Source organism: Etheostoma cragini, chromosome 5, assembly GCF_013103735.1.
Source record: "Etheostoma cragini isolate CJK2018 chromosome 5, CSU_Ecrag_1.0, whole genome shotgun sequence".
Lineage (NCBI taxonomy): Eukaryota > Metazoa > Chordata > Actinopteri > Perciformes > Percidae > Etheostoma > Etheostoma cragini.
Genome location: NC_048411.1, coordinates 338050 through 353949, shown reverse-complemented (window position 1 = coordinate 353949; position 15900 = coordinate 338050). Strand labels below are relative to the sequence as shown.

The 15900-nt window shown below is 43.1% G+C and overlaps 1 protein-coding gene and 2 long non-coding RNA genes across 4 annotated transcripts in view; 2 read left to right on the top strand and 1 right to left on the bottom strand.

Annotated features, from left to right (window-relative positions):
• Window positions 1-909: 909 nt before the first annotated feature.
• On the top strand, window positions 910-3603 carry LOC117944317. Its single transcript, XR_004656546.1, has 2 exons — window positions 910-1824; window positions 2299-3603. It is a non-coding gene; the product is annotated as an uncharacterized LOC117944317 (long non-coding RNA).
• Window positions 3604-4153: 550 nt separating this feature from the next.
• The window catches only part of arhgap25 (Rho GTPase activating protein 25), a 16559-nt gene continuing 4812 nt past the window's right edge, over window positions 4154-15900 (top strand). Inside the window, exons 1-7 of one of the 2 annotated variants that reach the window (XM_034870968.1) lie at window positions 4154-4476; window positions 9404-9627; window positions 11828-11915; window positions 12308-12421; window positions 12971-13175; window positions 15496-15631; window positions 15722-15795. In XM_034870968.1, the coding sequence (XP_034726859.1) occupies window positions 4413-4476; window positions 9404-9627; window positions 11828-11915; window positions 12308-12421; window positions 12971-13175; window positions 15496-15631; window positions 15722-15795 (905 nt within the window). In that variant the 5' untranslated portion in view covers window positions 4154-4412. The remainder of the gene's footprint in view (window positions 4477-9403; window positions 9628-11827; window positions 11916-12307; window positions 12422-12970; window positions 13176-15495; window positions 15632-15721; window positions 15796-15900) is intronic. The other variant, XM_034870970.1, reaches the window with a different exon arrangement.
• Window positions 14021-15900, bottom strand: part of LOC117944319 — a 24591-nt gene continuing 22711 nt past the window's right edge. The window contains exon 3 of the long non-coding RNA XR_004656548.1: window positions 14021-14032. This is a non-coding gene — a long non-coding RNA (uncharacterized LOC117944319). The remainder of the gene's footprint in view (window positions 14033-15900) is intronic.

Sequence of the window (15900 nt, the reverse complement as noted above, 5' to 3'; positions counted from 1 at the left end):
GCCATTCACAATAATAAAAAAAAAGGCTCTCCCCCTCTGCCAAACCATCGACATCATGGTATCTACTGTATCAGCAAGCGGGAAAGCCCTAAGATGATTGGCTAAGTTACAAGGGGTGTGAATCTTCCCTGGTCTCACGATTTGAATATTCCATCAATGTTTCAAATCGACAATATCATTATATACTGCTACAAATGATTTCCATCAACAAATGCAAGCAGTCAGATAGATACAGTTTGAACTCCCCTTTTTATTCCTCTGGTCTTAAATAGACGCTGGCTGAATGTAGCGGCGTGTGAACACCGAGGACAGCAGACCAAAGTCTTCGACGTGGTGTCTGTCGCTGCATCGATGCAGTGATTCGTTTCCACCCCTCTCCGAGTTACCCTGTGTTCAACAGGATCAGTCCACCTTACAAATACACAGTCCAGTCCGGAGGTTGGGAATTCACAAACTGCAGTTAGCAATGCTCAATTTAAATAAGGGTTTAATTATGAAGGCCAGTGCGATGGATAGCAGCACTCCTCTCAGCATTTCATGGCAGAAGCACAATGGCTCACAGAAATGGAACACGTCTTATGTATTTTTTTGGCTTCATGGACTCATTCTGTTTTAAAACTTCTTTTTTTTTTTATCTCCGACGAAGTAGCTGGTTTTTACACACGTTCAGTAAGGTGGTGGGAGTGTTGCTTTATGGCCTCTGTTTGTGACATTGTTGGGATGGGACCGTACACAAAAGGTTACCATGGTTTCTGTGTTGCCAGTATCTGCTTCTGTGTGATGTAACCTCGCCATGTGCACTTCGTCACAGCAGAAAGACAGAATATATGTGCGTGTGTGTGTATACTGTATATACAGTGTGTATAGATACACACACACACACACACACACACACACACACACGTGTGTATGTATGGGTGTGTGGGTGTGCGTCTATCATTGAGACAGCCATCAGATCTCTGCCTCTGATGCTCAGCTTGTTAAAGCATCTCTACGGTGAGATGCGGTGTCCACCGCGCTCTGCTTACAGCACGACTCTGTAAGATTTCTACCACTGGCAACTCTTAGATTCTTCAGTGGTAACATCAAAAAGTTTCCCCAGTGTTGATTTCACTTCTGTTCTATTCTTTTTGTAGTTGTGTTCCCATCTGTTAAAGTGCCACTCGCCGATCTTACACATGTTTACTTGTTGTTTAATATCGTCTGTGGCCGAGAGAGCTTTTTAAGTGTCCCAGTGATGTCATTAGGGTTACCTTGGAGGAGGGAGGTGTAGTGAAAGCGCTCTAGGTGTCAGCGTGACCCAACCAGAGCTTTTTCTGCGCTCAGACAAAAACAGCAATATGAATCATAGAGCAGTCTGTGTAGCAGGGATGTGAAGATCAGTAGCCGTGTGTCGGCTCATACGTCAGGTGTGTACAGTAACCGACTGCGTCATATGGAAGAGGATTAGGGCCACGTGGGAAACATTAGTCAGAATCCTGACATTTTATCTTCTGACCTTAAACTCGGCCCTCAAATACAGGTTTTTACATGTGACACTAATCAAGCTTTACTTAATCAGGGGCATTTTGGAAACAGTTGGCCACCTTAAATTTACCAATTATCAGATTCTGTTCTCAAAAATCTCTATTTTTAAGCAAAGAACTTTTTGTAACCCAAAAGTAGCGTATGCTTCCTTTTATAGCAACCAATTTATAGGAGTTTTCAGATGGAATGAACATGTTTCAATATTTTCCACCCCTATGTGAATGTCACTCCCTTCACATTTTTGTTGACGTCATTTAAATGTCTGGCTTGAGAAGTCTCAAGCTTAACTTCTTAAAGGTCCCATGGTGGGAGAATTTCACTTTGAGGGTTTAACATTAATATGCATTCCCCCAGCCGGCCTATGACCCCCCAGGGACTAGAAATGGTGATAGGTGTAAACAAAGACCTGGGTATCCGGCTCTGCCTTTGAGAAAATGAAAGCTCAGATGGGCTGATCTAGAACCTTCCCCTTATGAGGTCATGAGGGGATCACTAAGGTCTATATAAAAGAGACTTCAGATACAGTATTAGGGACCACTAAGGTCTATATAAAAGAGACTTCAGATACAGTATTGGGGACCACTAAGGTCTATATAAAAGAGACCTCAGATACAGTATTAGGGACCACTAAGGTCTATATAAAAGAGACTTCAGATACAGTATTGGGGACCACTAAGGTCTATATAAAAGAGACTTCAGATACAGTATTAGGGACCACTAAGGTCTTAATAAAAGCATCCATAGAGCACCATGTCATGGGACCTTTAAAAGAATTTATTTTATCTACTGTAAAAAAACCTTTTCAGACTCACTATATTGTACATTTAAGAAGATGTTTAGAGCTAAGTGTGTTTCAGTATTTTTGGTTAGAGAAATGTTTTATTGAAGTATTATTATTGCCCTATTGGAGAGAGGAGGGCGACATGTTTCCTCTCGGTCCGTTCTTGCTGTGACTCTGTGCATTTGGGTGTTTTCTGGGCTTTTCCCTGGTAGCTGGTGTGTGTCATCCTCTCTGTCGCCGTGCGAGTGGAAGCAACCAGACAGCCGTTACATGTTGTAGCACTGTATAGACCTTCTTCACGGCAGACATGTTGACATGTCATAGTGTATTCACAACCATTAATGATGGCTGCATTCCACTTAGGAGAGGCCCTGAAATAGCTCAGTGGGACGCAGGTTTTCAGCTGTGCTTTTCCTTCTCTGACAAGTCAAACATGTCTGCTGTGAAAAGGTCTGTTGCATCGTCTGCCTCCAGACAGTTAAGCTGAGGACCGGTGTCCAGAATTGGCCGATCTCCTATATATCTGTGGCTCTACTGCCTGCTGTACGTGGTGGTTTGGTGTTTTCAGCCCTGCAGCTCTGGACTGCCGCTGCTCTGTCTGGTGTTACCGTCGGCCACTAGAGAGAGCCGGAGCTCCTGTGGTCGGTCGCTCAGTGGGGCGCTGATGCTGCGTCTGAGCACTAAGCTTTGCCCCTGTTGTTTCTGCTGTTTGATACATTCCAGTAGTGTTAGGGACATACCACTTACAACACCAATTTATGCTTGGATATGAAAGAGATTTTCTGAGAACTAATGCTGTACAATGTCCACGGAATCCTCTAACCTGGTGCATTATTAAAAAAATGAATGTTACCCACAAAGCAGTTACATACAGACAGAAACAAATGTGAAATTTCTTTAGGGGGTGTGATGCAGAGACGGTTTACCTAAAGCAGAACTGTACGCCTTTGAAAACCGCTCCACATGCAATAACTAGAGCATCATGACAGCGATTCCTTCCATTTCTACTTTCATCTGATACCAATCTATTTATGACTCTAGCTTTAAAACAGAGCCTCTAAAAAGGTCGATCTCGAGGGATTTATGAATTACTGTCGGATCAGTTAATTACAGATGGTTTACAGTCGGGAAATGGATTCTTTTTAAACCCAGCCCTACATTCCAGTACCCCTAAAGTTAAGATGCGCGCAGGGAGGCAGGAAAGAAAGCATAGATAGAAAGGAGTTGGGACTGTCTACATGCTTAGGCTCCCCTTTGTTGACATTTTATTTAGTGGTTGTAGATCTTCTTTAAAAGCTGTACGGTTTCACTATATTATTCTTAATGGTTTGTGTTGAGTTGTACATTTGTCTAGAGAAAAAGCTGTACTCTTAGATGCTGAAATGTGCTTTGCCTTGGTTTCAAGAAACATAAAGGTGTGTATGTGTGTGTGTGTATATATATATATATATATATATTAAAAACAAACAAATGTGGTGTCCTGTGTGTGATTGGTTTCTTCCCTCTTGGTGTTCTTCCCCATTTTTGAAATATACTGTATAGCCAGTCTATTTCACCTACCGAGCATTTTTATGAACAGGGGAAACTGTCCTTGTCCTAAAGCGCTGTGTTCAGTAGATGATATTCTCAAGCTTTCAAGAAACACCTTTGTACGTCCTGACTCTGCTGTAGTGTCACGGCAGCCTGAGCCCTGAAACCAACTGAAGGAGTCACAACCAGAAGCTTAGAAACCCAATTTCCTTCAGAAGACACCCATGTGTCTTTTTGTGTGCGACACCAGTGAACATTAGTCATTTGAGAAATCCCCACTAGTGTTACATCAACTCTGGACCTTTTTTCATTATATTTAGAACAAGTAGGAACATGGAAGTAAAGGCAACGTGAGGGGACACGTTTAGAAGGGCTGAAAAAGAAGAAGAAGAAAGATTAACACACAGGAAGTAGGAAGTGTGATCTGCGATATCTCCAGTTTGTGTGAGTGTGTGTGTGTTTGAGTGTGTATGTCAAATTGTGTGTGTTTGTATGTGTGTGTGTGTGTGTGTGCGCGCTCCAGCGGGGTGTATGTGTGAAATGAAACACTGACCTGTGTTATGAGTAAAGGACAATGTCTCTCAAACTACCACGCAACTGGGACTTCAGCACCTTCAAGGCTGAGACAGCTCGCATAGGTAAGCCGATGGCCGCGCTGCGTTCACTGTCAGCAGTGGGGATGGGGATGGGGATGGGGGGGGGGTTCTTTTGACTATTCATTATTTAGCCCTCAAGCCAGAGACGGTAGTAAAGTAGAGTAAAACAAATCCACCTAACAAATTCAAATGGGCTTTTTTCTCTATCTTTTAAGAATATCATGTTGTCGCAGATTTCCTCATGGCATCTACAGCCTGGCTGAGGTGCCATCCTATTGGGGAAGCTCAAATGGCTGGTTTTATTAAAGAAGAGTAAATAAATCGGATATTAAGGAGTGCCTTTGTTTTTATCAGTGTGGGTTTTTGTAGCTTGCTGTGTGGTAATGTAACCAACGTGTTTTTGGGCTGTTTTCCTTTTCACAAGTCACTGTCATATAATATTAGACTGGAAAAAGAAAAAATCTGCTCTTGATACAGCATCGCCATTACAAAAGAAAGTTTTCTTCATTCTATTTCTTATTTCTTATTCTTCAAAAAAACCAAAGGGGATGTTGTAGCAAGAGTCCCATGTGATATTTTCTAGAGCAACTGCCAGGAAGAATTACTGGATGTGCAAATTGTGTGAATGTCAACATAAAAACATTGTTTCTATATTAAAAAACAGCTTGGCAATTACAACTTAAAAGCGTACGCTTTTCTTAAGTCACCTGAAAGTAATGGCATTGCTAGAACTTGCCATCTGTGCAGAAATGTGCACCCATGCACCTTAAAGTGACGGTACACAGTCTAGACTCAGGGAGACCGCTCTAACCTCTGTTTGCATAGGGTGGAATCAGCGCGCTGACATGCCTTGTTGGCTTTGAGGCTCGGATGGCACAATAGTTGCAACGTTCAAATTAGAGTGGTTTGCAAACACAAAGGGTGACTACAGAACTCCAGTCCTGCTGTAGTCCACCCCGTGCACCCCGCTCTAATCATGTTCACAATCAGTGATACTGGTTGTTCAGCTCTGTTGAAGGAAGTTGTTTCATTTTTATCTGCTACATGTTGACTGAATATTAGATGTTGTTACGAGCTTTCTTTAGTGTAAAAACAGAACTTCCTGAAAGTTGGAGAGTCCTTCGTGATTCTTTCAATTTGAGATGTTTTGTGGACCATGACTGAGAAAGGTTTCACACCCGGGAACTGGAGTGACGCAGGTTTTCAGCAGGAAACTGATGCAAGAGCTGAGTTTCTGCAGAGCTCTGACTTTGTAGCGGTCTGTATGTAACTCTGCCTACATACAGTGTGTGTTTGTGTGCAGTGCATGTGTGTGCACAGTCACACTGCTTCTGGCCTTTCAGGAGGAACAACAGTTTGTGGTGATGTTGCCTGGACAGCTACCAAGTTGTGAGTAACTTACGGGCTAAAAACATGTCTAGAAAGCAGCATAAGATACCAGAGTCCCTTGACAATTCATTAAAAGTCATTTTACATCTCAGAACACGGGAGTTCAAGGTCCATTGCTGCCTCGACCGGTTAGTTCCTTTGTGTTTGTATGTATTACTTTTGTGTTTTAAAAGGAACTAACCAATCAAGGCCGTGGTAGACCATCAACTCCTGTGTTCTTCGCAGTAAAATGACAGTTTTTATCAATGGAGTCTGGTGGCTTTGACGAGAGCATCAATAAGGGCTTCAGTCCCCTCCCCCCCATGGGAACTCAAACAGGACTTTTAGATTGAAGCAGTACAACATATTGTTTATTGTGAAACATTTTCATTCAACTAAGACGTTTGCATGGCATTTACATGTTTCTTTAAGAATGATCATCACAGCAAAAAACATCAACAGACATCCTACAAATACTAACAGAAACAGCGGCAGACATCGGACGTGGGCGTTTTTTTGAGGTGGCTAAAAGACATGTAGCTGCTGCTTCACAGCAGTGCAACGCTTAGCTTCCGTGTCGCTAGTCCTCCCTGCTTCTCCAAACTGGGGCTCCATCTACTCTAGCTAATCCACTGACTATGGGGAAGTACCTCACACAACCCCACTTCAAGAAATCTGAACTCTTTAACATAAAGGCGGGGAACAGGTAGGCAGGTGTGCCTGTGCACCCACTTCTACATTTCTCCCAATTGTCTTTAGTTGCTGTTCTATATACAAAAAACCCTCCACACAGTCCATGGGAAACTGAATATAATCTTCCCTGTACCCATCTTGACGTTTAGCACTTGAAGTCAATTCCTTTTGATGGCGGAGGCCGTGTGTCTGTCAGCTGTGGGTGTGGTGTGACATTGGCCTCTGTGTGTGGGCTCTGGGTTCCTCAACAGCACTTTAACTGTCCGCTAATCAAGGGAGGGTGACGCTTTTTAAATGAGATCAAACCTCTAGGTGGAGACCTTCAAAGTGTCGCTTCCCCTCCGGCAATGATGTGGTTGCTTCCTGTTTACCCCGGTGCGGCCCTTCTTCTTCTTCTCTCGTCTATCATCTTGCTTAAGAAGACACGCTGAATTTAAGAACAACTGAGCAAGTGGTCTCAATCTCAGTCCAGCTATCTGTGCAGTCCACAGTCCTGCGTGTGTCTCAGACCGTCTCCACAGAACTCTGTCTTCTCTGAGCCACGTAGACCTCTGGCTCTGACCTTTCATTGCTCCATTAAACCGTTGCATCAAGGCCGCCCAGAGTCACACAACTCAAGGGTGACAAGTATCAGTCAAGGGTGACATTTCCAAAAAGACCATTTTGGTGTCCGTTTCACTTCCAGTTGTACGTATGTATGTAGATGCAGTGGTGTAGGCAGAAGTAGTACTTTGTACAGTACAAAAGTGAACAGCAATAGCAGTGCTGTCTATAACGTGCTCAACCAACAAAGCTCAGTCTAAAAAGACAACAACCTGTTGATTTGAGCCTTTTCTGACAAAAATATATTTCTATTAAAATACAGCACCGTTAGCACGGTTATACAATTACCATTTTATGGCACAAAGTGGCAACTGAACATGACCCAAACAGCAGAGAAGGTGTTTACATCCTGCTGGACATAGACTAGCCCACATTGGACTTCCTGCAGGACATAGACTAGCCCACATCGGACATCCTGCAGGACATAGACAAGCCCACATCGGACATCCTGCAGGACATAGACTAGCCCACATTGGAAATCCTGCAGGACATAGACTAGCCCACATCGGACATCCTGGAGGACGTAGACTAGCCCACATTGGACATCCTGCAGGACGTAGACTAGCCCACATCGGACATCCTGCAGGACATAGACTAGCCCACATCCGACATCCTGCAGGACATAGACAAGCCCACATCGGACATCCTGCAGGACATAGACTAGCCCACATCGGACATCCTGCAGGACATAGACTAGCCCACATCGGACATCCTGCAGGACGTAGACTAGCCCACATCGTACATCCTGCAGGACGTAGACTAGCCCACATCGTAAATCCTGCAGGATGTAGACTAGCCCACATCGGACATCCTGCAGGACGTAGACTAGCCCACATCGGACATCCTGCAGGACGTGGACTAGGCGACATCGGACAAACTAAAAACTACGTCACTCCCAGATGACTTATATTTTGATTCAATGTGGAACAAAGACGCGTTTCAGAGAGAAGCCTCATCAGTGTTCACCATTTCTTACTCAACAGGAAGGTTACTAGGTTACTATTTCTGTTACTATTTTGATCAAACTTGGCTGGATGGGCCAGTGAGTGAAGTGGGGGGGCCAGTGCCGCCCTGGCCCGTTACTGACTACGTGCCTGCCGAGATGTTTTTTCTTTCCAGGTTTGGCTCCTTGCGTCCCCGCGGCTGAGAAGCAAGCTAACTAGCTAACGACAGCTAACTATAGTTAGCGGTTACTCGTTACTTATTACCAAGGAAAACCAGTCATGACACAATTGAAATGGTCTCATGACAGCTAATGTAAAACCAAATCACTTAATAACAGTTTTATGTGATGTGGTTTGATTACACATAACATATAAAGTGAAATAGTTTCTTTCTTGCCAAGACATATTTATGACAGGTTATGTTGTTAAGGTTAATGTCAAGTTGTCATAACAAAGACATTGACAGGTTCATATTGTCTTGCCTAATAGCAAGTCATCATAACACAAACATCTAAAACAATGCCAGCTTTGCATTAAAAAATGTCTAAGTTTACCGAATAAAACACTAATTATCAATTACCAGTCATAAACATTCATAACCACTCCTTAGGGGGTCCTCAGAGTAATGCAGGGTGGCCTCCATGTTATTGTTGAAAAAAGAATAATGTAAAAGTCTTAACTTGAATCCAACATATTATTAAGCAGATATAAACCCCCCACTGTAGAAAGGCTTACTGGCCTACAGGTAAGGAAGTCACTAAGATAGTCTTTACAGATCCAGTTCATCCTGAGGGTTCACTGTGCCACATAAAACATCATTTATAAAATCCTGCCAACAGTTAGTAGGCTATTTGAATAGCTTAGCATTCCATGCAAAATGGGTTTGTATAAAAGCTTTAGGCTGCCGTACACATTATTGTAGGCCCAGTTTAATATGGAACTTCGTTTCATACAGTATACGTAGTAGGGGGTCCCTGCTCCATCTCTCTTTCAGTTAAGGGGTCCACAGCTTAGAAAACAGTTAAGACCAGCTGTTCTGGCCTGTTGTTTGTTGGCTTGGCTCCTTCAGACCGCTGGGTTATTTATGTGGAACAATCACAGCTGCATTAGTGCACCTTCGACAGGAAACTGGTCAGCTCAGACCAACCGTTTCCTCTCAGCCTGAAAGTGTTCCAGTGACAAACACAAATGTGCTGTCGTTAGCAGGTCTCTTAAATGTGATAGGCTGATGCATATTGATATCAAAAAGAGGAAGTGCTCTGCTCCAGTAGAGTAGAGCTCTGATATCTTGGTGATGTTTCGCTGCTCCGGCTTTGACACAGCACGTTGGGGATCGTTCTTCAGCACACTTTCACCAACAGCTTTCTTGTGGTGTTTGGCAGCGCGATCCAGGAGTGTGATACCCGGAGAGGGAGGCCCCGGCCCCGGCTCGCCGCGCTCCTCCAGGTCCATGGAGAGGCCGCTGAAGGCCGGCTGGCTCAAGAAACAGCAGAGGTCTTTAGTCAAGAACTGGCAGCAGCGTTACTTTGTGCTGAGAGGAACCACTCTGACCTACTTCAAAGATGACAAGGAGACCACTGTCCAGGTGAGACCCTGTCCATCTTACTTTATTTTATATTTCTATTCTAGTACATGACTAATACTTTTAAATTGACTATGATGTAATCCTATGTCTTCTTTTTGTCCTTCGTTGACATTAAATGCAGTTGCACATTATGTCCAAAGCAATGCCAAATTGAATCACCATTAAATGACAATAATTACAGTTTTGAATTATGGTGCATGCAGTAACTCATAGTTGAGACTTTTATCAAAAATAATTTCTTTCTCTATTAAATGTTCTACTTCTTTTACATTCAGGGATGTTATTTTAAAAAAAGCAAACCAGCCTTATCTAATTCAACCATTTAGTAATCTAAAGTCAGCCTTTTTGTTGTATTAAATATCTTGTATTCATAGTTTAAGTCATAGGTTCATCAGAAGTGTGCCCTTATCATTTCCAATCAACACCACACACTCTAGCTGTGGGGCTAATTTTGCCCACTTCCTGTAAACAGAACAAGTGGTGCTAGAAGTGTCACAAAGAGCCCTGCTGCCGCTGGGAGGCTGCTTGGTACGCCTTTAGCTAATTCTCTGGTTGTGACCCTCCAGCCCAGAGCCTGCAGTGGTGGGATCCCGCTGTAGATCTGGCACTGCTGATTCTCTCCTCACAGGCTGGTTACACTATTGCACTCCCACAGTCTTATTACTAGCAAGAATTGCCAGGGTTAGCCACACAAAAACCCCTAACTGTACTTTAGCCATCTATGCAGGGAGTGTGGTCACATTTTGAATTAATGTGTAAAACATCAAAAACAAAGAAACATTCAACAAGAAGTTACTCCAAAAATCATAATCGTTTCCACTTTTGGCCTAGGTGTTGAAACCTGTGGACTCTGTAGAGGGAGTGGGCTAACAGCTTGCCTCACCCAGAAAAACAACCACGTAGGTCGATTGTGCAAGTAGCTATTAACGAGCCATAATTATGTGTCTTGTTAGGCGGCGGCCTCTCGAGGCTCAGGTAACTTGGACTTCTCTTTAATAATCCTTTTGGGATGACTCCCGCGAGGAAATTGAAATTTCCAGCATCAGTTTTTAGCGAGAAGAATACAGTGTAGAGAGAAAAGAGGAAGACAGTATAAAGATAACAGTAATAATAACAATAAAATAAAAACATTTGGCTATAAAAAAGACATTTATCATAAATTATCATAAAGTGTCAGTGTCGAGTCAAGTGTTAGTGTCCAGGTATTTATGTAAGTCCAGGTGTGTGTGTGTGTGTGTGTGTGTGTGTGTGTATTGTCCTCTCTGCCCTGTCCCCCCCCCACGAGTGAGGAGTTGTGGAGTCTGATGGCAGAGGGACAAAGGAGTCTTTTGTCCCTCTGCCATCAACACTGGTCCTACACTTGGGAAGGAGCAGCCTTCCACTGAACAGGCTCCTCTGGGGGCTGATGACGGTGTGCAGGGGGGGGGGGGGGCAGTCTGTCCAGTGTCCTCCTCTCTGCCACCGTCACCAGTGAGTCCAGCTTCGTGCCGTCCCCAGAGCCAGCCAGCATTATCGCCGGTACAAAGCAGGAAGCGATAGCAGCAAATTGTGGAAAAGTCGGCAGGTTGGAGTGGTGGATGGGTCCAAACACAAGACTTTCACTCAGGAGAAATCATACGTTAACTGTCTCTTTTAAAAACGATCATCTTTTACTCACCTTAGTCTGTGATGTCATGTTTTTGGTAGTTTTACGTGACTCATTTTAAGCCAATCCCTGCTCTTTAACTAACCCCAGGTATGTGTGTTGCCTGTACTTAAATAGTTCTGTTTCACAGCGTTAACTGTGTCTTTAAAACTGCGTCACCACATTAAATAGAACAGTACAGCAGTAAAATCAAACAATTAATAGTGAATACATGTCTTTTTGAGAGTCACTGTGCTACACCTGTACTGGAAGTACCTGCTGAGGCCTTAACTACGTCAACAAGACATAAGAAAGTGTGTTGGTGACAACAACAAAAGTACAAGTGTGACAAAAGAAAGTTGCACACTTGTAGCCATGATGCAATTCCTTTTTTAATAATAATTATCAACGTTTCAGTATGTCATGTCCAGTCCCTGGTAAACAGTTCACATTGATGGTGGAGTATGGCGCTCTTTGAATGAATTATAAACACGAGGATAAATATCAGTGGGTGGTTCTTGACTTTTTTGAACATGCCAATAGTGTACTGTTTTCTGTGTGCTTGTTGGTCCCCAGGGAGTCATCCAGGTGCGGTTCAGTAAAGTTAATGAAGTCCCTCCGAACCCAGATGATCCTGGGAAGTACCTCTTTGAGATCATACCACGTAAGCATATAACCGACCCCTAAAAGGAGAGCCAAACGGACTTTAGCCGTGGTAGACGGGTTTTGTTCCGTGCAGCAGTAACACATCCCACACGGTCTATTCATAATATTGTCCTGTGTCATATTTGTCTTCTTTATAAGTTCAATAAATGTTTTTCCTCATATACCAGTGTTTTTAAATTATTACTATTACTTATGACTATATTCAATCAGGCGACATGTCCCTTTATGGTGTGTAATGGGAAAATTACATAGACAATGTCTGTCTGTCAGCACTTACCTGCTTAGTAGAAAGTCAGACTGCGAACTGCAATCTCAATCTTCTCTGGAAATCTTCCAACAGTCGTATTGGTCCTACTAAAGCCTTATCCACCAACGACCATCCTTTCACAGGTCCAACTGGAGACAGAGAGCGATGTCCCTATGTGTTCATGGCAAACTCCCAGAGTGACATGGAGGAGTGGGTCCGCACTCTGCGCAGGGTCATTGGAGCACCAACAAGTGGAGGTTCAGTAAAACCTTATATTGTTATAAAAACTCAGGTTATGTGTAACACTGCAACTACATTTTTTGACAAGGCTTTTCTAGAAATTAGACATTTTGGAAAGTAGGCCTGTAGGCCGTTTTTGTGAGAAGCATTTAGTACCCGTATTAACCTTTATTGTTAAGCACGGCCCCTAGTGGTCGTAGTAATTATGACAAGAAGAAAGCAGGAAGTCATGTACCGTGGTTTGGGTTATGGGTTTCTTGTTACCTTTGGACAGAGCCAGGCTACGTGTTGCTACTGTAAGTTAGCCAGCTAGTCGGTGTAGCTGGAACTCTCAGCAAGAGAACAAATCTATTTCTCAAAATGTCGAGCTACCACGTTCTAGTGAAGAATGTCTTCGCTCCAACAAATACAGTGTTGAAAGCCCCGCCACTGGCCCACAGTCCCTAAAAACTGTAAGGACCGACGACAAAAGGGACAATAGTGTTGTTAATTTGAATGTTTGCTGATTCGACTTTCTGAACATCACTGGTCCAAGAAGTCAGTCTTACCTCTCTGCCTGTCTGCAGTGTTTGGGAAGAGTCTCATGGACACAGTAACATATGAGCAGCGGTTCGGACCACACATGGTGCCAATCCTGGTGCAGAAGTGTGTAGAGTTCATCAGAGAGCATGGCCTCAATGAGGAGGGCATCTTTCGCCTCCCGGGTCAGGACAATGCTGTCAAACAGTTCAGAGATGCCTTTGATGCAGGAGAGAGACCCTCCTTCCCCAGGTAACATACTTCTGATTCCCTCTGCATAGACTGGAGCTATATGAGCATTACATAAAACAAAATCTTGATTTCTACATCAATATTACATTCTTACTCTGATCCCACACAGGTATGTTTCAGTAATCGTTGTTGTTGTAGTAGCAGTGGTATTGTATGGCAGGCCATTCTAACATGTAATAGCTAGACTGGATATTTACTGCAGATATCCGTAATTCTGTTCTTCCTTGTTGAAAAAAAACAACATTTCAGATATTCAGAATTACAATACACCAATTCTCTCTTTTACCTTAATGTGTATTGGACTTTCAGTTTCAGATATTCACAGTGTCATTCTTCCCATCCAGAATCCACAGTCTAGAGTTCTGCAAAAAGATTCTTCTTAAGAAGAACTCCAATTTCAGATATCTACAATTCCATTGTCACTAGTCATCATTTTGATTTCAGCTTTCCAAAATGAACAAAAAAAACATTCCAGATATCCATAATGTAATTTTGAATATTTAAAATACATTGTGACTAGTACAAATGGAATTCTGGATATCACACTGAGTCTTGCCATAGTTATTGTGTATGAGGCATACACTGCATATGAAGCAGGGTTATTCTGGTTATTTGAAATACACAGGAGTATGACGTGGTTACAAAGATTTCAGGACCACCTTACAGGACCACCAATGTCCTTGGTAATCATGTTAACCCTCTTTAACCCGGGGTGGTAAATGCGTGAGCTTAAGAAGGTCACGGCTATAAAAGGAGACAAAACCTCGCCACCCCAATCAATCAGCATCAGCTTTCTTTCTTCTGAGAAAGCAAGGAGAGATGAGAGCGATGCAGAGCGCCTGCTAGATTTGTGTCTGCTCAGAGCTGAAGGCGGAACCACATCCTGTTCTGGCAGACTCACAGGAGGAAGCCGTATTACTCAACATCACACGCTCCTCTGAAGGAGCCCTGTAGACTCACACTTCCATTTCACCGTACTGTAGAGAGGCCACCGTCAGGGAGCAGAAAGCAAGGGCTGCTAAAGGATGCTTCAGGCCAAAAACATACGGCATACTGTATATATATATATATATATATATATATATAATATACATAACATACTGTATGCTTTTGTGTTTTCCGCCTTTAAATTTGAATCTTGTCAGAGTCGAAACAACTAGACTGAATCCAAACCTGCTTGGCTGCCAGCTGTACAAAACTAGGCCCAGAGGCCCAGTGGGTCCGAGAGAGGACTTTATAAAGACCTTTATTAAACCACAAGCCTATTAGTCCAAACTCTGATTATTTTACTTTTTCCTATTGTATTGTACAAAAACAAAATAAAATCAGAAAGAGCAGTAACATTGTTAAAACAAGAAGAATAAAAACTAAAGAAAAAACAACGACAAGAAAATTATAAAACAACATAAACCAAAAACATAAAAAAAAAATACAATTACATTACTTTGGAAAAGAAAAGTAAATGGGAAAACTTGTTCTGGTGGAACATTTGCACCCCGCAAAGAAAAAACCTCCACATACATTATTAGATAAAGTTAACTGTTTACACGATACAGGAACGTGAGCTATCTGAATCAGCTGATACATGTGTCCCTGTCACTAACGCTGGCACAAAACACCATTCAACTGACAGCCTTTGTTGTGTTTGATGCTAACTTGTAGCTAGCAGTGAACCAACTTGGTTAAGTAGGTCCATTTGTACTCGGAGGCTATGTGTGGCAGAGTGACCCATGCACGATTCACATCGGGGAGTGACATGTTTAAACGTAAATTGCTCTTACCAGTGTATCGCCCGGTGTGTTTCCTCCACAGCAATCCCACCAATCAGTCCTAAAGGTCCCAGTTGGGGAGTAAATACCGTAAACATATTCTTTGTAGATCTTTCCAATCATTCCCCCAAAGAACCAAGCAGGCCTCGTTGCACCATCCACATCTTCTTTAGAACTTCAGCGTGAGGCTTGTTAGCTCGAAGTTTGTTGTTATTTCTCCCATGGATGGGATTTTAAGAATGGCGAGAGAGAGAGAGAGAGAGAGAGAGAGAGAGAGAGAGAGAGAGAGAGAGGGCGGAAGTCATGCAGTTACCCTGGAAATGTACTTCCGTTGGTCCAGATCAGTCTCTACAGGTCGTAAGCTTGCTATTGTTTGAGTCAACACTTGAAGTTTTCTAATGATAAAAAATACACCATACTAAAACTATAACAGCATGCTAATACATGCTAACTCATGTACTTGTAAATAAATACGCTAGTCCAGCGTTGCGGTCTGAATGTCTGTTGTACTGTTACTGGATGTTCATTGGATGATTTGACACTGACTGCAGGGACACAGATGTCCACACGGTGGCGTCGCTACTCAAGCTGTACCTGCGTGAGCTACCTGAGCCCGTGGTGCCCTGGACTCAGTACCAAGACTTCCTGGACTGCACCAACAACGTGCCGGACGCCAGCTCCACGGAGGTAGGGTTATCTTCTAAAAAGTGTCTGTATACATTGTGTGTGTGTGTGTGTATGTGTGTCCTTTAATCTCTTGCTCATGTTTCCTCTCAGGGTTGGGAAAAAATAGACAAACAGATCGCCCTTCTCCCCAAAACCAACTACAACCTTCTCAGTTATGTGTGCCGGTGAGTGGAAGCTGGAGCCAAAGGGATCCCAGCATGCCTTTGGGTTACAGAGGACACACTGTTTATGGAAAGATCACACGATGTCTTTCTTACGGTACTCAGAAT